Source organism: Nycticebus coucang, chromosome 19 (genome assembly GCF_027406575.1).
Source record: "Nycticebus coucang isolate mNycCou1 chromosome 19, mNycCou1.pri, whole genome shotgun sequence".
In the NCBI taxonomy this organism is placed as follows: Eukaryota; Metazoa; Chordata; class Mammalia; order Primates; family Lorisidae; genus Nycticebus; species Nycticebus coucang.
This window is the reverse complement of record NC_069798.1, coordinates 63,525,725-63,551,570: the sequence shown is the minus strand read 5'-3', so window position 1 is coordinate 63,551,570 and position 25,846 is coordinate 63,525,725. Positions and strand designations below refer to the sequence as shown.

The following is a 25,846-nucleotide window of genomic DNA, read 5'->3' as shown; positions in this document are numbered from 1 at the left end:
GTATTAATTCAAAGTAAGTGAAAGAAAATATTTAGATTCTAATTTTTCTTTATTCTGGGAGTTTTCCAGCATATATAGTACTAACTATTTTCTTAAAATGACAAATGAGAACATTCAAAGACAAAAACTCAGCTGTTGAGTTTACTAGTTATTATCTAGATTTTTACATTACAATGTTGTGTATGGGCAATTTTAAGTCTAATTACATGTACAAATGTCAACTGTGTGATGTCATGATTACAGTGTAAGATGAGGTTTTGTAGTAATGCAAATAATTCTTTGAGATATTTCAATAAAAGGTCAGAAAACCTACCCACCTTTTGAAGGTGTAAGTAGTTGAAATTGAGGGCAAGCCTCCTTACAAATTTAAAATTTTCTGTGAAGTTTTTTCAATATTTCTTTAAAGAGATTATTTTCCTTCAGACCACCAATTCAAGTATTAAGTGTCTCCACCTTTCTTTGATTAATGTTTCTAGTTAATAAAAACAATGTTACTGATATTTAAGAAAATGCGATAGAAGGAAAGGATGTCAACATTTACTTCACTGAGACCCCGGTCGTGAATTCAACATAATTTATGACATAATTACCAGCTTTGTAAGTGCCTGAGTTGAAGCTCCAAATTTTCATTCGTTTCTTTCTGTTCATCCAGAGATCTCTGGAGCTTACGGATCTGATTCAGGGAATCATCAATCTGAAAACAAAGCAGAAAATGTTCAAGCTCAAGAGATCTATTATACAGCACGGTGACGGTGGATAATAATAATGCACTGTTTCCTTGAAGATTGCTGAGAGAGATTTTATATGTTCTCAACATAAACTATAAGTGTGAGGGAATGCACGTATTAAACAGCTTGATTTAGACATTCCACTTAAACAGCTTGATTTAGACATTCCACAATGTATGCATACATAAAACATCACGGTAGATGCCATGTGTGTAGAGAGAATTTTACTTAGTTTAAAAATGATACAAGTTAAATAACCAAACACGGGAACCCAGGATATGTATGACACTGTTTGCCGTCTCCCTCTCTCTAAAAAGTGCCATCAATGAAAAAAAAAAAAAACAACAACACTAAAATGAATTAATTCTTTCACAAACACGGTGTACTATTTGTATGACAAATACTTACCAATAGTTCATGTGTGATGTTATTTTTCTATATTAATGAATACATGGAAATATTCATTTATTTTCAATAATATAATGAATGCACACATTCAGTATAAAGTAAACATCAAAATGAATACTAGTATATCTGTGGCTCAGAAGAGAGGAGGGAGGTCACTAAATGCTTCTAAAATCAATGTAAGATTTTAAACAGATAATCTGATATCATCAGAGGTCACCACGATTTTGGTGAAGAAAATAGAGACCTGTAAACCTGTTACCAGAATGATGTTGAGGCCCCATGGAGAGATGTTGGCAGTTTTAAATATGGACATGAAGATACGTGTTAGGCAGAGTGGCAGGTTGGGGAAATATTGTGGCTAAGTTGTAATAATTAATATGAGTGTAGCTTTGGGGCATCAAGGCTGATTTGTTTTTTTTTTTAGAAATCTAAACTTATGCCTTAAATTTTGTTTCCTTCCAACATATTTATCTGCTAGTATTGTTTGGGGAAAATTCACTCTTATATTTGAAATATCTGAAATCTAAATATTTTATAGTTCAATAATCTATTATAATCACATTCCCTGATTTTCTTATGCGATGGTTTTTGAAAACTAGACCTTTTCATTACATTGTTTTTACATTCTTTCCTCCATTTTTCTGTTTGTTTGTTTTTCCCCAAAGATGGTTAGAGATTGTTACGTGCCAGATGAGTGACCAAGGTGTGAATCAGTCAGATGAAGTCCTTGCCGCATTAGTTCAGACGTTCAAACTGAAGTGGTGGGAAGGAGACAGAGTAAGACATCACTGAACAAGGTACTTCATGGAAAAATATAGGGAGAAAATAGAGAGAATGATGAAATTGGGATTGCCTGGCTTGCAGAGGGATGAATGAAGCAGGGCTGTTTAAGCAAAGATTCTAACAGCCTGATCCCAGGCACGTAGCAACCTGGGGGCCCAGGCAGAGCAGGGGTGCTGTTCTGTGTGGAATGGAAGGGCTTCAAATGCTAAGCAAACCACCACGTACAGACTGGAGAATGAGGGGTCAGCAGTGGAAGCAGGAAGACTGACCAGTGCACTTTTATAGAAATGCAGGGAGAGATGATGGGAGTGGTAACCCAGAGTGATGGGAGTGGAGACGTGCTGTAGCAGGGAATCTGCATCCAGCAGGCAGATGTCATGCTGGCCCTGTGTCCTGGGTATGCTGTCAGCCTAACAGTCATAGGTGCTAATAAAGAACTGTAAATAGAGAAACGTCAGAGTGAACCTGATCAAGAATTATGCAAACAAGACATCTGAGTAAGTGCAATGTAACTGATGCAAACTCAATCCCTGCTGACTGCACCCTGCAGTAGGATGAGGTGAGAACCGGCGCTCTGTTCTGTGGGGGGGCTAAACCCACACCAGCTTTTGCCCTTACTACCCACAGGCATTCGGGCAACTGTTTTGTTCAATAACAAAACTAGCGAATTCCATAGCTATAAATTTGCATGGTCCTCTCGGTCTTCATTTCTTTTTGTCCCTAACACTTTTCTCTCCTTTCTAATGACAACAGTGAGGACTAGGGGTGTTCGGGCAGCTCCCTTTCTTTGAACCGTTTACAGTCCTGCCTCCAGCTTCCCGTCAGGGTCTCTCCAATTCCTCCTGCCACACCCAGGTTAAGACAATTTGATTTACAGAAGTAAGCGGCTACTGATGCTATTTTCTTTTCATTTACTTTAACCAGTTAGGGGAATATTTTTAAAGAAATTTTAATAACATAGCATTCAGTCTTGAAAGACATTTATACTAATTAAAACTGGTGTTTTAATACTATAAAATTGATCAAACCTTAGAGTCAAGTTTAACTCTGAATTCTGATATTCTTTCTAACATTTACATGATTTGTATTATTTTGATATATTTTATATCATCATATATTTTATATATATTTTTATATATAGATAATGCTGTATGCAACCACCTATTGATTCACATAAAACACACGATACATGTATAACATACAAATATAATTATATATAATGATAATATATATACATTATATATTATTATTTTATATACACACATATCTGTAAAAACTTAATTTTCCCCCTGCTTGGGCACCAGATTCCATTCACTTTCCCCCACTCAGGGACACCCATGGATTCATCAATAGTCAATGTTCTATCATATTTTACCTGGTTACTTTTTCTGTTTTATTATTCTCATCAAGAATTTGTATGAACTGTTCCTTCTGCTAGGAATCTTCCTGCCACAGAGATCTGAATGATTCACTTAACTTCTTCTATGTATTTGCTCAAAGCTCAGGCCAGACACCACATTTAATACCACTACGTGTTTTCAACGCCATGAATTCTGATATTTTCTTTCTAACATTTACACGATTTGTATTATTATAAATTTTATTATATTCACATTCTTTGTCTCTCTCCTCTGGAATGCAAATTCTATGCACTGGGGTATTCATTTTATTCATGTGTGTATTTCAAGTGCCCAGAATAGTGTTTGCTTATTAAGAAGAATAAAATGATGTTGGATAGGATAATGCAACCGATGCCCTTCCACTGTGAAGGAGGCCATCATTTGAAAAATTTTATATAAATAGTAACCTAAAGCTTTGCATATGCCAGATGAATCCAATTCAATATTTACTGTGAGTACAGAATAATTGCTCTGTTCCTATTGCTACTCTACTAAGGCCCCAGGCAGTCTTCCTGAAATCTGGGTAGATTCCCAAAAATTTATGACACAAGAAAAACAATCAAAATGCATCTTAACACACAGACAATATAATAAAATCCCAGCTATAGTCTAGCTCTTGGCAATAGGGAAACAATGATTTTTCTTAAGAAAGTACTGTGGTTATTAGAATATATTAATTTCTATAATTCAAAAGAAAAGAAAATATAACAAAGTCTAGGAAAAAATATCTTGTCAGATGCTGCAGACTTCAGGCCATAAATCCCATTTTTATTAATATTAAAAAATCTTTATCTAACTCTCAAGGGAAAAAGTTGATAATCTGTTTTGATACATCTTTCCCTTAGCAATAGAACAGGACCAGTTTTTGTCATAGAACTTGAAGTGACAAGTGAGCATCAGGGATTCTGGCAAATGCTTTTAGCCAATCTGCTCCCATTCTGCTCCAAGGCACCCACGGTGGGGTGTCTTTATAATCTGTCCAGTTTAGAATTCATTTATGGTAATGAGGAATGATGACAACATTTTAGATAAGTCTCCAATTCACAAATTCCCTAAATCTAGCTCAGGTAACACAGAACCTTTGAAAGGAATAAGCAGGTATGGATATTTGCCATCTTCCAATAATTAGTACAGAGAAAATTTTGCAGATATTTATAATTGGAATTCGAATATTCTGAGACATCTTATTAAAGACTATATCGCAGTGAGCTGTTCACCTTGAAAAACAATCAGCAAAATCAATTGAAAAATCTTCCGAAATTCCTCAGTAATCTCAGGTGGAAAGTGATTAGCTTTTGGGAAATTTCAGACTATAGCAATTTTACCTGATACTATAAATTTTTCACTGTCATTACCAATTTCAGGTCCTTCAATATAACAGCTTTTTACTACCTATACGGAAAATATTAGGTAAGTTAAATTTAGTGAGTTCAATAAATTATTATGTCGTGCGGTCTTGTAATGCCACGATGATGGGCTTGACTTACCAGAATTATATATCTAGTTTAATTACTGACCTGCTTTTGTAGATACATGTACCATTGAATTTTTATAAGAATTTCAAGGTTTTATAGAACTGGCTGATAAATATCCATCAAGGACCTTCTATTTAAAATAAATGGCACATTGTCTACTGGATAATGGTTAAAATGTCTAAGAAATAGCAAACGAGCTAGCATTGGATAAAAGCATTGCTGAAATAATTTCTTGATCTTTGATATCTGTAAATTATAATTTTTCTAATAAGCCATACTAACAATGCAATTGTTGTAGATACACGTATAGGGTTAATGAAACTCACACAAAGGTATCTCAGCTAAATCACTCAATCACTGAATCAAATTCATTTTAGCATAGGGTAGAATGTTTGCTTATAAGTGAATTGGCATTATTGAGTAATTCCATATGAATGGCAAAGATTCAGATTTGAGAGATTTCCATCTTAAGGGTACTGCATTTTTGGAAGCAGCTGGGAGATAGCTTTTCTCTAATCGGCCCATTACAGTGATTGGGCTGATGAAAAACTATATGTATTTTCAATGTCTTGAAACAGTGAAAAAAAAATTAGCGTTAACTTTCTAAGGGGCTTTTTTGTGCCAGTATTCTTCTCTGAGAACTTGTGGGTATAAAAACAATTTTACAAAAGAAGATTAAAGTTGGAAAACCCACATTTGCTGATTTAAATACTTATGAAAGTCTACGGTAATCAAGACAATGTTTTATTCACATAAGGAAAGACATATGGATTGATGAGATAAAATTCTGCTCAAAGTTCAAAAAGAAACTCTTCAATTTCTGGTCAATTGCTTTTGGCATGTATGTCAAAGCATTTCAATGAGGCAATAATAATCTTTTAAGCAAATAGTTCTGGAACTTCATTATGCATAAGCAAAAACGTAAAAGAAAAAAATGAAGTTGAACCTCTACTGCACACAATTCATTAATGTTAACTCAAACTAGATCATTAACCTAAATGTAAGACCTAAACCTTAAAACTCTTAGAAAAAACACAGGCGTAAATCTTCACGTCATTGGATTGGGCAATGTACATAAGGCCAAAAACACAAGCATAAACAAGCAAAAAAAGTAAACAATTTGGGTTTATTCAGAAATAAAAAAAAAGAGTTTTATACTTCAAAGAAAGACTACTATCAAGGAAGCACAAACACAGTCCACAGAATAAGGGTAGTGAGAGAAAATATTTGCAAATCATGTGTCTGAGAGGGGATTGCACTCAGAATAAATAAAGAAACACAAGTAAATTATCACAAAACAAAACAAATAAAGAATGAGCAGAGGTAGTTTTCTAAGGAAGATACACAAATGGCCAAATAGCACATATAAATATGCTTGGCATTCTTAATCATTAGGAAAATTAAATCAAAACCACAATGCGACACCACTCCAAACCAAGAGAAGGACTATAGTCCAAAAGATGGACTCTAGTAAGTGTTGTTAGGAATGTGGAGAAATTGGAACCTTCAAATGTTGCTTGTGAAAATGTAAAATGATGCAGCCACTGTCAAAAATAGTTCAGCAGTTCCTGAAAAGTCAAACATTCGTGGAGTCACCATATCATCTCTGAAGGGAATAAAACATACATCTACACAATCTAATGACAAATGTGGAAAAACCCAAATACCCACTAATCAATGAAGAAAAAAACAATGGTTTAGACCCACAACAGGCTATTATTTGGCCAAAGACTGAAGGACTGATCCACACCACATCATGGAAGTACTTTGAAAATCTTATACTGAGCAAATAATGGGTCACATATTCTATGATTTCATTTATATTAAATGTCAAAAATAGGAAAATCCGTAACAGGAGACAGTAGGCGAGTGGCTGGGAAAAACTGGGGCAAGGGGAGAATCCGGAATGACCGTGTGCTAAAGTGTATGGGGTTTCTTTCTTGAGATGGCGACAGCGGTTTAAAATCAGATTGCAGTTGACTTTGTACAACTTTATGATGATAGTAAAAACTATTGAATTAAACTGAACATAAAAAATGGGTGAATTTTATTATGGATGAATTATATCTTAATAAAGCTGTTAAAATAAATTTTAAAACAATGGTAGCATGCAGCTTCACTTGCTGTAATTTTTATTTATTAAGCCAAATCAAAATCATCTCTAGGATATCTAAAAAAAAAATTAAGTTAATTACATATATCCAGGGATTCCACAGTTCTTTGTAATGGTATCTTAAATGATTGTGTCACTTGAATTTACAACATTACATCTCCTTCTATTTGATGAGCTATTGAAATCTTTAAAAATTGATTTGATAAATGGCATTGATGTCATAAGTCTAAGAAGTACTGGCATTTATTTAAAATGTTATTAACCTAGTCTTGTGTGATTATTGATATTTATATACAAAGCAGTCTATTAAACAATTTATTCCAGCTCAGGTTTATTTCTTTTTTTTCTTCTTTTCTCTTTTCTTTTAAGTAAATTAAGCCCGTGTGTTGGCCAGTGAGAGTGAAGAAACTAGCATCCTGCAGGGCTGGTACTTCTTAATTTATGCCTTGAGGGAGTAATATTGAGCATTTTTTCTGGGTATCATAGCAACTGCAGAATCAAAGCCACAATATCGTGGCAAATTTGCAGCTGAGAGAACACTCAGCATCACATTAGATCACTTTGGGGTGGCGATATGACAAGGCTTTATAGTGTATCATCTTGATAAGGGATATTTATCCAATTTTATCCAAATTAGAAACAACTATAGAGGATTTCTTTCTAAAGAGTAGCATGGTCTCATCAATATCTGTGAGCAAATATTAAAGGCATTTAATTTGAAATCAATGCCTCACAAGGGTTTGAGATGGATTGTACTTAAAACTGACATCAAGTTGTATCGACCTAAGTAATATGCTAATTAGGTCGTTGTGTGTGTCCGACACACACAACATCATCAAATATTAGCAATTTAAACTTACATGACAACAGCACCTGTAAGTGTTCATCCTACGATACACACAGTTCCCACTTTCTTCTAAAGATATGAACAGAAGCGAGCACTCAGAAATCACCTAGGGAACTAACAATCCTGCCTTCACTATTTTCACTATTTTGTCATTGCTTGATTAACACACAACAGATGTCTGCATTCAGAAGGAAGCTTTTTCAGAGCACTGGGCTATGCGCCTCTTTGCCTATGGACATTGGGATGAAGTCCAGCATCATGGAACTCAATGAAAGAAATGGAATTGGCATTTTTGTCCCAAGTTTCAATCTGTTATCACACATTATGAACCACCAGGCTTAGTCTCCAAATAACGTTGGATCTAGGTATAAAAATCTAGTTATTCCTCGTTACTGTTTTAATCAGAAGAAAATCGTAAAAGAAAATCAGTTCTCAAAATTCAAATATGAAATGTTGCTATATTATAAAATGTTCATAAAGAAATTTGAACTTAAGAAAAAAATTTAGACTTTAAGAAGAGTAAGATAATTCAGAATAAACCTACTTGATTTTTTATTGTAACCTGATTTTGAAACTCTTTCTCATGGCTATATTCTAGGAACTTAGCCCACATATTAGGACACCACCCGCTATACCATAGGCTAGCCGCACAGGTCACAATCTACTCTTGAGTCCGAGAAATCCGCTTCTGCAGAAAATAGTGAAATTTCCAAAAAGCACCAGAAATAGCACTTTTATTGAGAACCATGTGATCCTCATCAAAAAATACAAAAGCAAAGGAAGAAATAATAATAAATAATAGAAGCTGTGATAAAAATAATAAACAGATATTCAAAATTAGAAAGAGAAATTATGCTGTAGCCAAATAAATTCATGAAAGAAGTAGAAAAAATAAGGTTACCACAAACCTTCTTTGTAAATAAAGACACTACAAGAAATAATACTAAGACATACAAATTAAGTAAAGAGGTAACAATCAACCTTTTATGGTTGGATTATAAACCAAAGAACTAATTTTTAATTTCCCATAAAGAAAATGGGGAACATGATAATTTAATTTCGATTTTTTTTTAATTTATAAAAGACCTCGCAAGTCTCAAAAAAAGGACTAAAAAGTTCAGAAAGATAATCTGTGATAACAGGAGGAAGTGTCTTCTACGATACAAACAGCACAAATAAACTTTCTGGGATTTTGCTGCGATTTCCTTCAATCTATAGATCAAATTTGAAAGAAATAATATCTTAATAATACTGAATTTTCTTATTCATGAGCAAGGAACATTTTTCTATTTATTTTGACCTTTATTGTTTTTTCCATCAAAACTTTGTAGTTTTCTTCCTCCATATTCTGTACTTTTATTTTGTTACATTAATACCAATGGGTTTCCTTTTTTAATTTTTGTAGTGCTAATGTATATTGTGTTGTTGTGTTTCAAATTTCATATTCCTAGTGTTTATTTTTTGTGTATATGAAAGTATTTTCTTGCCTTTTTGATTAGCTAGGAATTCCAGTATGGTGTTGAGTAGGAAAAGTGAGAGCCTATGTCTTGTATTGCTCCCAATCCTAGGGGGAAAGTGTATAATTTCTCACTGTTAAATATTTTACTTATAGCGTTTTATAGATATTATTTATCAAGTTGAAATCATCCCCTGCCTGTATTTGTAGTTTTCTGAGAGTTTTTATAAAAGTCATAAACAAGAATAGGACTTCTTCAAATAATCTTCACTTCTTTTCATACGAAAATGTGATTTTTCTTCTTTAGCTGTTGATGTGATAGGTTATACTAATTATTGATTGTTGAAGCAGCTTTGCATGTTACAATAAATTCCTCTCGTCATGGTAAAAATACCATAAAATAAAATGACAAAAACACTTGGATAATACTCTTCCAACCTTCACTCCTATGAAGTATGCATTGTACATTTGGGTGTTATCTGTTTCTATAAATGTACTCTCCTTTCCGGGAATCTAAGTTCTTGGAAACACTGGAACTTTTGTTGTTAATCTGACTTTTATACTGAGCCCCTGAATCCAGTATTCTGATTCACTCTAAGATGAAAACATCTTCCCGTCTCCCAGATTAGAGATGAGAGCCCTCTTGGCACGCTGCTGAGCATTCCAGTTACTTTTCACCTGAGACCCTGATGGAATCATAACAGTTCTCTTCCTCAGAAGGAGTTCTGCCTCAGGCTCATTTAATACATGAGCTCATTTAATACAATATGTATATGACTGGAAGAGGGTTTTATAAAGGACAAGGTCCATACACACATTCCAATGACTACCTGCTCCTGGATTCTCCAGAATCACACTTACAACATCCCTTTTGGAGCTGTGTCATACGGACTGCTTACCAAAATGGTTTTAATCCACATTTGATATCCTGCCTCTGATTTACTTCTATCTCAGACATAGAAATGGTTCTGGATGTCAACCCTTACTCATTTCTGTCATTCTATGGTTGAGAGAATTATGTTCAGTTGTGTTCTATAATCTGGGACATTTGAGCCTGGGTGGTGCACTAATTTAGCTCCTAAAAAGTGCCTTCCTCCCATCAAAAGTGCTATTACCAAGTAGTGAAAGAATTATATTTTCTCCTTTTCTGAGCTATTCTTGAAACAAACAAAAAATAGAACTTCGATTATTTTATTACATGTAAGCTCATCAAAAATGAAATACAGTCTGCTTGTTAAAAGCAGTAAGTATACAGATTTAGTAGGAACACAGGTTTTGTGTCTCTAGGAGATGACTATAGAATCATGTGAGTGTACCTGCTCTCAACGCAGCCAAATCTTAGCACACTCAACACTCACATCCATAGCAATTTTCTTTCTTGGCCTTAATATAGATGCTCAAGGCTCCCATGGCAACTTGCCTCCAAGCCGTGGATCAATTTACCTCAATTCTATTTCCTACCAAAAATCATCAGTCTTGTGTTTTTCAAAGTAGTCTTTTGTTCCGATTTAAGATTTCTGCCAATGCCTTTGTCTAATTCTGTTCTGTTTCTTTAAAGGAAATGAGTGTCCATATGTTCCTTTGACAATTATATTAATCTATTCCAAATCACTGGTTCTTTTCTCTTTCTCTTTTCATACTATTGGAATGTTTCCTTATATATCAACGATTGTTTCTTTATACAAGCCAGATTACCTGCTGACTACAGCAGTATATGTAGAAAAGAATTAAATAGCATTTTAAACTTAAAATGTGATTGTATTACATTTATTACTTTTGCAAATTATATCAATATAACAAAACCATCTTTTCTAAGATAATTTGATCTGATTATGTAAGTGGTTGAAAAGAATATCAATCTTATCAATATATACTATTTAAAATTATTGAAATACACATTATTGAAATATACATATATCAGATCTATCTGATACTTATGTAAGACTTCAAAAACACTGAGCTTTTCCTTAAATTATCAGTGTTATTGTTAATACGATAAAACAAATACTGAGAAATTTTAACTGTAGAAAATATGCATCCCATGTTTGTGATCTTTAACATAAGTAGGCAAATTTATACATATTTTAAAAGCATAAAATTAGTTATAGTTATTTATCTTGAATCAAGAACCTACTAATTTGTTTTCCTCTACAAAAATGAAAAACATCTGCTTTTTCAATATTCCTTGATAATTTATGCTTCATATAGCTTCATATTTAGAATCATTGAGTAAAACGCATTGAATTATAATGTTTTAAATATGTCTAATTGTGTATTACATGTTATCATATGATGTTTCAACTATGGCAGAGCCACACAACTAAATATTTATAGATCTAGTATATGAATCTTTTAAAATTTCAAAAATTCTCAATTTTATCGTAGCATGTCACAGAAATAGTTCATTTAAGAATTTCATAGCATTAGGCTGGGCACAGTGGCTCATAGCTGCAATCCCAGCACTTGGGAGGCTATGGTGGGTGGATTGCCTGAGCTCATGAGTTCAAGACCAGCCTGAGCAAGAGCAAGACCATGTCTCTAAAAACTAGCCGAGCATTGCGGCAGGTGCCTAGTTATTAAATTATTAAATATGACTAGTAACACCAGTGGTCAGTGAGAAATTATACACTTCTTAGTAAAGTATCACAAGGAAGGAAAAGCAATTATCCAATGTACTCCATACTAATATATGAAGCCAGTAGATGATCTGATGGATGCCCACATGGGAGAAAAACTAATTTCAATTCAAGTTTAGGGTATGGGGTTATAAGGAATGCAGAGAGGGCCTGTGTGCTCTCACTGAATGAACACCAGGTGGGGGTGTCTGGCATACCTTCTGTGGGGGGCTATAACCACAGGAAGGACTCTACCTAACAAAATCAAATTTTTGAGCTGGTTGTTTGTATACTCACATTAACCTGAAATAAATTTTACTTTAAGAAAAAAGATAGAACTAGAGATTAAGTGAATAAAAAAAATAACATATATAGGAAGATCTTGGTCTAAATCTTTCCATGTAACCTGCCCTTAAAACATCTTGATTCTTCTCAGACTTAGCTCAGGATTCCTTCCTTCCTCCCTCCCACCCTCCCTCCTTCCTTCCTACCTTTTCCATTCACATATATCTCAAAAGTTCCAGCTGATAATCTGCCATGCTTAGTTGGTTTGGATTTCCGTCAACCTCTAAAGGGGAGCAGAAGTACAGCACCACGGAGGTGTGTGCTGAAGGCAATAAAGAACAAAAGCAAATGATTGTAGGAAATAGTAGCCTTCAAATTACCTTTGGAAGGAAAAGGAAATTATTGAAAGATTTAGATGAAACATTAATAGAAATCCAGTTCCTGGGCTTCTGTTCCATTGCTCTTTTGCCCACAATGCCTTCATTTCAAAGACATCTGAAACATTGCTATGGGATTTGGGACTGCTACAGCCACAGGCTTCCCCAGTCCTCACCAATCTGCTCCAGTTGGAGTTAGTAATTATGTAATTAAATCAATAAAACAAATAGTTACACCCAGCCCTTGAGCATCTGAAGAAAAAGAACAGCTAATTGTCTCTGCTGCATCCTGTGAAAACCACCAGGATGACATTTATTTTGCTGCATACAACTTTATAAATTTATGATTGGATATCTCTCATTATATTAAAAACCTCCCTTTGGGGAGGAATCACATATATTCTAACAATTAACAAAGGTGAGGCTGTAATGACTATTATGGAAAAGGGGTTGGTTTTGACACTTCAATTCCTGAGTCTGGGGTGATTTCATCAGAAACTGTCACTGCCTGTGTCCCCGTGTGAACCAGCCTCTTTATTATTTCTTCTTCATCTTACCTGAAACACTGGCCACAAATTTTTCAAAAGTAAATGTAAATTCCAGTCTATCACTATCCCCACAGTCTGAAGATTAGAAGGGTATACATTAATGAGATTTTGCCTAAATGGATTTAGGGCTAGAGAAAGATGTCTGTGTCATTCCAAATAAAGACTTGTTTAACAAATGGATATTAATTTAAATAATTAACGTTCTTTCGGTTTAAACAAAGTGTCTCTCACATTCGTCATCACTGGTGATACCAGAATTTTGAAAAGATTCCCCTTTTGACACCAGGCGGCTTTAAAACGGAAAGCCAGAATTAGCTAAGCTGTAATAATAAGATGGTAATTGCTAAAGTGTGGAGCTGTGCCAACAATACATTCAGCAAGACACCAACGCGTTGGGCGCAAACTGACAGGTCTCGATATCATCTTGTACGTGCTACGGAAAGTCTGTTCAAGTGTTTCTTTCATTTTCTGAACTTCTCTCAAGGCTAAAAGACTTAGTACATTAATGAATTTTGTATATTACAGTGTTATCAGGTACTGATCACAACAAGAACCTACCCTCAGAGGGAAGCTATTTTATTGGTTTTGCTGGTAAAATCTCTTACCACTGACGTGTGTATTCAAGGGTAACCACAGTGATGAATTTGAGTATCGGTTAGAGCAGCATTTTCTCTCTGACATTGGGTTATATGTTAGAATTATTTGTGGAGTTTTTTAAAAACACCCATGCACAAGCCCTATCCATAGCAAATGAATCAGATTTTCTGGAGGTGGCACTTGAGTGTCAGGATTTTGTGAATCTTTCAAAGTGGTACTAGTGTACAGCAAGATTTGAAATGCATTGCATTAGATTTTAATATTTTTACCAAGAACAGGTTGTATTTATTTCTATGTATTTATCTCCATTCTTCCACCAGAATTGTGTGTGGAGAACCTAGATAAATACATCTTAGTTCAATGAAGAAAATAATAATAAAGAAAATTTAATAAGGCAAGAACGATTTAGGTGATTTTGCCTTCCCTTATCATAGAATGTTTTTTTTAATTAGTACACACTAACTCATCCTATGAAGCTTTGTTTGTGAATTACAAGCATATTGCAGCTAGGAATGAGCTTACCCCTAATTTATATCTCTCTTAATACAAAATAGTTCACTGAATATTTTGAAAATCCTCTTATTTATAGAAGCTTATTTTTTACCCAGAGAAGACAAGTCATGTATGGAATCTGCACTAAGAGAAAGGATTTCAAATCAACCAATGGATACATCAAATTATCAGAATAAAAGGTAAAAAAAAAAAAACAAAAAAAAAACAAAAAAACGATTATTTCAATAGATTCAGAAGAAAGCCTTGGGACAAAGTTTAAATTCATTCATGATTATAACTCTAAACAAAATTGATATAGAAGAAACTTACCCCCAGCACAATAAAGGCCATTTATGAAGCCATTTATGAAAAGCTCAAAACTAGCATCATAATTAATGGGGGAAGACTAAAAACTTATCTTCTAAGATCTGGTCCTAGACAAGGATGCCCCCTGTTGCCATGCTAGTCCACACAACTGGATGTTTTACTCAGAGCAGCTAAACAAAGGGAAGAAGTAAAAGACATCTACAGGGGAAATACAGGCATACATTTTTCTGATTTTATATTATACAATAAAATATAAAGAAAATTTTAAGATGACACCAAACAATATTTTAAAAGTAATAAATATTCATTTTTTCCAGTCTGGGGGAAAGGTACATACTCAGTATAAATCAGATGGAAGTTCTATTGGAAAAAATATCCAAATGACCTTCAATAAGGGAAGATTGGTTGATTTAACATATTTATAACCAAGGAAAGAAATATTACATTTCTTAAAATACAAACTATGAATAAAATAAAGCAACGTGAAAACTGGTATGATCGTCACCAAGGCAGAGTGCAATGTGATTTGCCTCAGTGGCGATAACTATGTGTAATATTATTGTCTAAGCTTTGGAAGCTCATGTACTGAAGTAATGTCACAAGGTCATTTAATAGTTGACTTGAATTTTTCCCTTCTTTAGGTGATGTGATATTGCTTTACACAATCAAAAATATTCTTTGGCCAACTTTCTCTCATTCTGTCCTTCAGCCTTCCAGGAGCTAGTTTGTCATCTGTAGTACCCATGTGTCTTTGTAATTGCTAATATTAAACTTCCTGCTTTTGAGAGGCCAGAGACATAACCTAGCGGTTCAGTTTACATATTTCTGTTTCTTACTTTGCTTATTGTGTTATTATACCTTTTTGTAAACCGTTTTCATACCTTATTTATTAACGTGGAAAGTTATTTTGATGTTGAAATGTGGATGGATAAATGATCCTGCACTATGGTAAAATGTCTCAATTAAAACTTTGTCAGTTTATAATGTAAGATATATTCCCAGAAAGACATTAATAAAATGATAAGAAAATAATTTTTACCCTCTAATAAATATATATACATAATTAGTATTTTTTTTTCTTTTTTTGTAGAGGCAGAGTCTCATTTCTGGCCCTCGGTAGAGTGCCGTGGCCTCACACAGCCATAATTAGTATTTTTTATAAATTTGCTTAAAAAACAACTAACCTCAAACGGGATTATTTTTTTGGCCTGGCATAGTGGGAGAACGGGGGAGAATCCTTTGAGCTAAGGAATTTGAGACCAGCTTGAGCAGGATCCAGACCCCATCTCTACTAAAAGTAGGAAATACTAGCTGGGCATTGCTGCAGGCACCTGCAGTCCCAGCTACTCAGGAGGCTGAGGCAGGAGGATCATTTGAGCCATGGAGTTTGAGGTTGCTGTGAGGGAGGCTGATATCACAAACTCTAGCCTGGGCGATGTGGTCATACTCTGTCTGTCCCAAATGAAAAAAAAGGAGGGGGGGTACTTTAAATTTTCTCATTTCTTCAATCAGACCTTGGATTTTTGGATTTTCTCCTATGCTCCTAGGAACATCCTATTTTCTCCACAGTACAGAGGATTAATACCTTATTTTCCTTTATTTAAAATCTGTTGACTTGTGAGAGTTTAAAAGTCTGTATTTGATTATTCTGATTAAATCATAATTTGAAGAATTTGCTACTATAAAATTGAAAAGCTTAGCAATAAAACTTCTTTGCTTCTCAGTGAGAAGTCCAATTGTGGGCATGCTGATATCTACAGAGCCACAGTCTTTTTTTGCCATGATGGATATTTTCATTCCCAACCACCCAAAACAGTAATGAGCTTCAATCACAGGGCGAAAAAATGGTGATTTGACAAACAATGAAATAATCCAGATGACGATGCCCAGGAGTCCAGTGTGCTCTGAGCCCATCTTCTCTGGTGATCAGTGATTGGATTAAGGGTGCAGAACATTAAGACATTTTATATGTTAAACATATATTTCACTGCATTGATTTCCAGCCTTCAAATAACAACTGTACCCGAATCCTTTTCTATGTGGAACTATGATTCCTATAGATTCTGTTGGAAAGCAGCACAGATCCCTTTTGCTAAACAGGTCACAGGACTGTGCCTGCCATTCACCCTTGGGAACTCTAGGAAAGGGTAATAAAGAGCACAGGTTGATAGTCACACCTGCTTTTCTCTTAGAGGCATTCCTCTGTCTCTGAGTACTTTCAGTGACCTTGACCTGTGTGATGTCGTGGTAGAAGCACAATCTTACTCTCTTCTTCCTACACCATTTTCTTCAGCTAAAAAAATTTCTAGGGAACTACCTTAATAGATTTGGAACTTCAGTAACACACTTAATGGACATACCATTGATTTAATACTTGCCACAAAGATCAAAGTTAATTCACATTTATTGTTCTAAGCCATTCTTAGGTATTACATTTTGCCATTTAAAAATGAAAATCAGATATATCTTGCAACCTGGAGATCACAGAACTACTTAAATTACTGTGTTATCCCCTACACTTCTTTTTATAGTCAACAATTCCTTGGTTTGTTCCTCTTTGTTTTAGGCATTTTTCAAATATAACAAAAATATTAGTTCTCATCATTTCACCTAAAAACCACAAGCTCCTTTTGTCCATTATCTGCTTTCCGGGAAACTAATTACAAGATGTTTCGCCGCACCATGAAATGGGATTCTACCATACTGGCTTCCAATATATTTTTATTTAACCACTAACTTCTGACATCAGAGATGTATCTTAAGATTCGTTTCTCTTTTATTATTTTAATGACTAATCCAGTTAGCGTCAACCAAAGTTTCTGTTGTTGTTTTATATTTTTCCTCCTTTTTTATTCGGGTGGGTTGTTTTGTTTTGCTGTAACAAAACATCTCTAAGGTCTCCGTAGCTTCCACTAATAATGACTACTGATTTTTACCTGTATGGGGCTCATGGTGGTTCAGCAAAGCCCCTGCCCCATGGTTTCTTCATGTCAAGACCCAGCTGAGACAGTAATGCTGGCGAGTGAGACATAGTAGAAAAGAGACATGGAGCCCTGTGTTGGCTCTGAAGGCCTGTGGTGGCCTCTGGGTGGATTCAGGGCTTCTCCTCTTAAGGCACTGGAGAAGCAAACATCATGTGGCCCAGCCCAGCCCAGCACTGGTGATGTGGGACATGCAATCCTACCAGAGGAGCAAAGAATAGAATCATCCTTATGACCACAGCTCATTTTTTTAAGTTACCCAATTAGATTCCTGAATCAGATCTTTAGAGACTAATAATTTATTAGCCCACAGAGTCTAGAAGATATCACCATTTCCTTGCCACTTTTAGTCCAAAGCGATTTCTTAAAGCCTATATTGACTGAGGTTTATTCACCATGTCCCCACAAAATATATTGCATGTTAAAACTATTCACAGGAATAATGGCTACAATAAAATACAAACATGAGATGATTCTCTTGAGCCTTTGAATATCAGTACAAAATACATTCATATCTTCACATATGGAGACATATGAAGGATAAACCACCTGCCCACAAGACAATATTAGTAAGAGCAGAGAACGATGCAGAGCCTCACTTGTGGAATGGTTCTGGTTTAATGCAATGTTATTAGAGAAGAAGCTCTTGCAGCTTGATTGGAATAGGTATGATTAAAAAGTAAATATCAAGTTGTGAAAGTTTTCTGTTATTAAATTACTCCATGAAAAAAAATCCAGATTTTTTTTCCAGATTCCCAACTGTTAGCCATCATATGTAAATCATCTTTCTAACCAGGGAACTAAGGCTTTTTTCCCATCATATGTAAATCATCTTTCTAACCAGGGAACTAAGGCTTTTTGCCTCAATAGCTGTTCACCAGGAGCAGGTGCAGTTACTGGAACACCATCTGAAATGACGCTACCATGTGGTGACAGTGCCACAATCACACTGACATTAGAGACTGTGTTTCTTTAAAAAAAAATCTTTGTTGTTTGTAACTTCCACTGACACAGGAGTGCTGTCAGGATAATACCCCAATATGCCTACTTTTCAGAAACATTTGATATGTTCCATAAAACATCAGTGAGTTGACCTTACACAACGAAATGAGTTACTGAAATTCTTTTGAGCACAATAGAATAGGGAGAAGCCATATCATAATATATAATCACAACATATTTCTCTAATACCTACGCTTAAATCTCAAAGCTAAAACACCAAGCTTTAATGATACTATGCCCATATCTAAATGCACATAAACACAAATATACACGATGGACCAAGCTGAACCCCTGAAGCTATGAAGCATTCATAGAGGATATACCATGAACATGTGCACACTTCCTATGGAAGATTTTGTCTCTTTTCCTTAATTCTTAATTGATTTTGTCATAAAAATGTAAAGGCCTTCACCCCAATAAATGTCATGTGTTAATATAGAAGAAAAAACTATATGTGTGCCATAAAATGCTAATGGAAGCTATCAGTGTGTTTCCATAGACAGCAGTAGCTGGTACCTCATCTTCCTTCTGGTGGAGTCTCTGCTTCAGTTTTTCCACGTGAGCTCTCAGTTTCTTTAACTCTGCCTCATCTTGAGCTGCTTGATCGTTTGCATGAGTCAGTTCTGTGATGGTTGCCTGGTGTTGTCTGCTTAGTTTAGAGTGGGCATGTTGAAGATTTGATGGTTCCTTTCAAAAGAAAACAGAGATTACATTATTTATAACCTACTCTATTGGCAGAGTTGGAAGAATTGCAAAATCTTTTGATAAAGGAGAAAAGCACGTAGGAAGAATTCAATGACTCATCCCCCTTATCTGGAACTCTACATTGCTATAATCAAATATGATTAGCATTTGTTTAAAACGCATGGTTAAATTATCTTAGGAAAACTAGACAGACAATTGGAAATATAATCTTTTTCATATCTCAAACCAATAATAATATTAAAAATGATGAAACACAGATTTAAAAATTTTTAAAAGCCATAAAATATTGAAAAATATTGCAAAAACTGAATATATTGGGATTTTTTTAACATTAAGTAGAAGTTTTCCTAAGTTTGATCTCAAATTATGAGATCATAAAATGATCAATTCAATTCTAACAGGTATGCTATTTGTGTACAGCAAATAAAATAGTATATCCTACCCAGAAAATGTGGTAACAAGAGATAATTTTTACCATATGAAGAGTTATATCAAGTCTATATAAATCAGCTGGAAATAAAATATGAAAGAACAGAGTTCATAGGAAAGAAAATAGAATGTCTCCTAAATGTTGAAAGATATTCACCTTTACTCAAAATTAGAAAAGTTGATGCCAGTTACACAAAATTATAGGAATGGAGAACAGGTTCTTGGCAGCCTGGGGTTAAAGATGAAGTAGGGACCCTGGTCATCATGGAAACTCTCCCCTTTGACTGCATGAGAGCCAGAGCCCTGGTTGTGCTATTGTGCAATAGTTTTGCAAGATGATGACATTGGGGAAAACTGGGTAAAGAGGCCAGATCTCTCTGTAGTATCTCTTGTACCTGCATATGAATCTATAATTATCAACTATGAAAAGCTTAAGAAAAACACATTGAGGTATTATTTTTCATGTGTTCATACTGGCCAAGGCTTAGATTGGCCAGTATGAACACTAACATAATCTGTCAGTAAAATGTAGAAAAACAGGACTGATTCATGAAGAAACATTGGCAAAACTCTTTAACAATGCCCATATACTAGGGAACAGCGGTCTTTTCTCAAGGAATATAGTCTACAGTTATATGCACATCATTGTTGTTGTCAAAAAATGATTAAAAACTAAATTTCCATCATATGGAGCTGACTAAAATGAAAAATAAACAATGGAGTTTGATATTGCAATCTTTTGTATCCTGATAAGGAAATATTTCCAAGCTAATCTATTAAGTAAAATCCAAAACTATGTGAAGTGTTACAGGGAAAAGAGTGATATAAAGTGACTTGATATGACACAAGTGACTCCATGCTCCTGACCTCTGTGGTACTCTGACTAGAAATCCTGTGGAGGGTGTGGGCTGCACAGCCCACAGCAGGACTTGGCAGAGAAACTGCTGGCTGTCATTCCTAGGAAGCCAAGAAGTGGAAGGGGAAGGCCCCCAAGCCTACCAGCCCCTGCCCCTGCTCTAGCCCCTCCCATGCAAAGAATCCCTCCTGATAGCCACTGAAATCCTGAACATAAAATGAAGAGGAAATTCTAGGCACAGGTGCCCTGTACATCCCGCCCCTGGACCCTCCAGAGGAGTCAGAATCACAGCCATTGATACTTAAACCTGACTGGTGTCCATAGGCAGCATCAAACAGAATTGGATTAGGCAGCAAGAGTCTGGGTGTTCAGACTGGCCAGATGGTCTTGCCACGGTCATTCCAAGGAACACTGAGGTTTATGACATCACTGCAGTGTTTTACTGAATTACCTCACAAATCACATTGAAAATGCAATCAGTTTCCTTATTCCTTCCCTTTGGAACACAATTTTCAAATATTAAGTTTTGTATTTCATTCTTTCACAAAAAAATATGTTCTAGGGAAACACAATTCTTTTATTCAGAATGACAATGGAACATTTAAAGATCTTTCTTGACCTGTCAAACATAAGAATTTGCTGCAAAAATAATGCAGAGTTTAATGGAAAAGTAATAACTTTGCAAAATGATGGCTTTTTCTGAGGAATTAGGCACCTCATTTCAATTAATTACTCTTGTGACTTGACAAAATTATCTTTCAGTCAATGCTTTGTCATTAGGTTTGTAAAATTTACTTCAACTGATGTGAAAGGAGTTAAGCAAACAAAAAGCTTTGAGATGAACCTATAAAAGACGGGAAAGGGAGAAAAGGAAGAAAGGGAGGAAAAACACTGTTGTTTGGCAATGCAAACTTTACCCTCCCCATTGGTCACCTCCTAAGTAGAGCCTGAGCTCATACTCTGATGCTCGGCCAATTTCTCAGGGAAGGTCAACTTACTCTCAGATCCAAGAGGTGAATATTGCTCCAAGTTTATTCTCAATGAATAGCACCCAAACCAGCAGCATACATATTATTTTAGAACTTCATTCTAGACCTACCAAATCTGAAACTCGGGGAATAGACACCTGCAATCTTGGATCAACAAGTCCAGATGTTCCTGATTCAGCTTAAGTTTGAGAACAATTGGTTATAAGCTGATTCCAGTCAGCTTTGCTCCTACTGGTGACTGGTATAGGCAGACAGATATAACCTAGCTGAACAATGAGACATAAGGAGAAGTCCTTTTGGATGGGAAAGATGTTTAAGATTTATTGTCACTTAAAAATGTTTAAAAAAGACACATGCTTCAAGTTATAACAACAATCTGCGCTGGTAGGAAGGTTCCACCTGAGGTCGGCTGACCTGGTCTATCTGGGCATCTTTTGTCATTTGAGAAAATACACCCAATTTTATCTAGACTTATAGCCAGATATATCCTAATTATGTTCATAGGGTACCTACCAAAAAAGATGAAAGCTGGATTTCTCATTAAGGAACAAATCATATTGTTTCATTAAACACAAAGTTTTTGTTTGTGTTTTTACAAAATCAGTTTAAAGTGAAAGTGATTGTGTTTGCCAAGTACCTAATACATGGTACATTTTTCAGAAACCTTCTCTATCTTAATGCATGTGACAATCCTCTGTCGAGGGTAATATTTCCCTATTCAGTCTGAGAGAAACTATGCAAATTGCTTATCACCAACCTCATTGTAATTAATCCTGTACTTTCATCAAAACAATATCACATGCCTGTGTTTAATCTTGTTATCAAGACTAATACTCAAGATTTGACAAGTTCTTTGACATTTTGATTCTTAATTAATACCCTTTCTATTTTACTTTCAGTGGAAGAGATGAAATTTTCTTTAATTCTCAAAGCTATGGGCTTTGCCACTATCCCATTTTTTTGGTAATCTTGTAATAAGAAAGGGATAGGAACCCTCTCCCCGTCCACTTCTTTCTTTCCATACATGTTGCAGTAAATGGCAATTGTTCACAGGATCACACACCATAATTAAATGCATATATTTGATGCTTTATCTGAAACTTGAATGTCCCCTATAACTTGCTTATAAATGTACAATTGGAAGACATTCCAAATAGATATTCATTTGAAGAGTTAAATGTTTGCAATTCAAAAGAGAATTAGGGAGATAGTAGAGACATATATGCATCTTGAAGCAAGCTCATTCTAATATATTTTCATGGTAGAAATAGATAATAATGAAATATATATTTGTCTTTTATTTTGGAAGAGAAAAATTTGAACAGAAATTTTAAAATGTAAATACATACAGTACTAAAGATTACTTGTCAGCATGCAATCCTCTATAAATTTGAATCTATACAACTGGACAGTAAATATAATTCATAATATTTTTGTAAATGGCTCTGAATGATTATATCAGATATTAATATAGAAAAGAAACACAAAGTACATATAATTCATAATAGTTTTGTAAATGGATCTGAATGATGATATCAGATATTAATATAGCAAAGAAACACAAAGTGTCTTTGCATACAAAGGTTTTTAAATGTAACATAGTATGAATTCCTCAAATAGAGTAACTCAGATTTTATTGATATAAACATTTGATGGAATGTTTTAAAATTTGTAGATGGCTTATGAAGTGATGCATTCAATTACGCTCTTATGCATATAAGTGTGTAAGAGCATATTGCTGTCTGCCTAGAAGTAATTGTGTATCCGTTACGTCCAGTACTGAGGCATATGCGATTTTGGTTGTAGCAAACTGACAAAACTAAAATACATTTTCTTATACATAAAATGATGTAACTAAAGCCTGGCAAATGTAAATCAGATCAGCTTACATGCATTTATGTGACGGAAAAACAAAATGAAGAAATTTCCTAACTATGGGGAACTAAAAGTATTATACATGTTATTTCTATCCATTCAATTGATAAAAGTCCAAACTTCCATGAGACGTTTCTTCATCTTTAGTTTCAGAGGTACATACTAAAATCATACTGATTTGCAGATAACATGACATTCACAATGTAATATACGGCCCAATTATATTCAAAAGAGAAAACAACTTAGATCATTGGAAGTAAGATGCTTATAGTCTGCTGATCGCTTGGTCTACTCCAGCTGCATGGAATAACGCTGTCAACAAAGGCAGATTTTCTCTTCTCTGTCGTTGACTCAGATAACACTGGATAGTTATCACAACCAAATTTGCCTTCTTAAATACATTAAAAAGATCCCATTCAGATTAAGCATATTATAAAAATAATCTTGTCCACCTGCCTACTTTTTTTTTGTAATTATTAAATCATAGCTGTGTACAATAATGTGATCATGGGGCACCATACACTGGTTTTATAGACCGTTTGACACATTTTCATCACACTGGTTAACATAGCCTTCCTGGCATTTTCTTAGTTATTGTGTTAAGACATTTACATTCTACATTTACTAAGTTTCACATATACCCTTGTAAGATGCACCACAGGTGTAATCCCACCAATCACCCTCCCTCTGCCCATCCTCTCCCCTCCCTTTCCCTCTCCCCCTTGCCCCTATTCCTAGGTTATAACTGGGTTATAGCTTTCATGTGAAAGCCATAAATTAGTTTCATAGTACGGCTGAGTACATTGGATACTTTCTCTTCCATTCTTGAGATACTTTACTAAGAAGAATATGTTCCAGCTTCATCCATGTAAACATGAAAGAGGTAAAGTCTCCATCTTTCTTTAAGGCTGCATAATATTCGATGGTGTACATATACCACAGTTTTTTAATCCATTTGTGGATCAATGGGCACTTGGGCTTTTTTCATGACTTAGCAATTATGAATTGGGCTGCAATAAACATTCTGGCACAAATACCTTTGTTATGATGTGATTTTTGGTCTTCTGGGTATATGCCTAGTAGAGGAATTATAGGATTGAATGGCAGATATATTTTTAGATCTCTAAGTGTTTTCATGCCTACTTTTTAGGGCTATCATTTTATCTAATTATTACTTTAGAAATTATAGAAATCAGAGGACCACACATCTTCACCAGTAATACATTCCATGTTATTCACAAATTTATGTATGATTCAGTGTGACAGATGATAGCTTTAAAATAAAAGCATTTTAGGGGATCTTAATTAGCATTGTTAGTGGGTTCGCTTCAGAAGTTATGTGTTAAATATAAACAAAGTGACTTAGTGCTAGCTATAGAGTTGACATCACACCAATCGTTTATTCAACAAGCATTCATAAAGCATCCACCATGTGCCAAGAACCATGCTATGCATTTTATATATAAAGGTAAACAAGGCAGGTATGATCTCTAATCTTGTTGAGTTTATAATACAGTGGAGGTAATAGATTAAAGACCAATCAAATAAGAAAATGTGTCAGTTGTGACAAGTGCTAAAAAATAATCAAAGGAGTTGTTAAGACAGGAAATAATTACTGAGGGGTGCCAAGTCAGAAAGATCAGGTGCTGGGAGGACACTATCCCGTGTCCCTGAGGTCTCCCTTCAGAATAGACGGGTGTAGGAATGTTCTTCCATCAGGTTCTGGCAGAGTCATCTGATGACAGTTCTCAGCTAACAGAATTTTCCCCCTGGCTGCTAAGAGCCTTGTTATCAAGTCCACACCCCCATGCGTGGGCAGCCTGGTCATTTTAGAAGTATAAAGGACTATTTTTATCTCCCCAATTTGGGACTAGTCCAAAGGTCCACAGCAGCTTCAAAGCCTCTCTGAGCCGTTACCCTCATGTCCCAGCCCTGTTTCTCCCTTGACCTCCACTGCTTGGCTCACCCCCATGAACGAGCTACGCTCCCTGAAACACCTCCAGCACGTTGCTATCTCAGAGTCGGCTTCCCAGGCACACGGTCTTCAACACCCAGTGTCCCTGGCAATAGCTTTTGGGGATCTACTCAAGATTATCATAGCAAAAGGTCCATAAATGGAAAAAAAGATGAGTCAAACTTCACCAAGAAAGTATTGTAAGAAAGGGTGTGAATTATCCCATAAAAGAGTGTGAAGTCACAATATTGCATTCTCTAAATATACATGCACATATTTCTGTTCATAGATACATATGAACAACCCTAGGTGATTGGAGAAAATACTGGAAAATTTTTATTTGGAAAATTTTGAACACAAAGCATAACAAACAGTTCATTAAGTAATATGCTAAGGCATTTGAGATTTATTCCATAAGCAAGAGAGTGCTAGGATGTTGAGGAAGAAATAAAATATTCACATCTAGGATTCAAAGACAAATCTGATGCAGGGTGGAGGGAAAGGAAGCCTCATTTCAAATAGAAAAATACTATGCTGGGCAGGGTAGAGAAGTACAGATAAATAGCAAGGGGAAAATATTAGCGACTTTTATTTGAGGAAAGTT

The 25,846-nt window shown here is 35.1% G+C and overlaps 1 protein-coding gene across 7 annotated transcripts in view; it reads right to left on the bottom strand.

Annotated features, from left to right (window-relative positions):
* Positions 1 to 586: 586 nt before the first annotated feature.
* The window catches only part of CCDC102B (coiled-coil domain containing 102B), a 189,630-nt gene continuing 164,370 nt past the window's right edge, over positions 587 to 25,846 (bottom strand). For all 7 annotated transcript variants that reach the window (XM_053571635.1, XM_053571641.1, XM_053571642.1 and 4 more), the window contains 2 exons: positions 18,951 to 19,121; positions 587 to 694 (listed from right to left, as the gene is read on the bottom strand). In XM_053571635.1, the coding sequence (XP_053427610.1) occupies positions 587 to 694; positions 18,951 to 19,121 (279 nt within the window). The remainder of the gene's footprint in view (positions 695 to 18,950; positions 19,122 to 25,846) is intronic.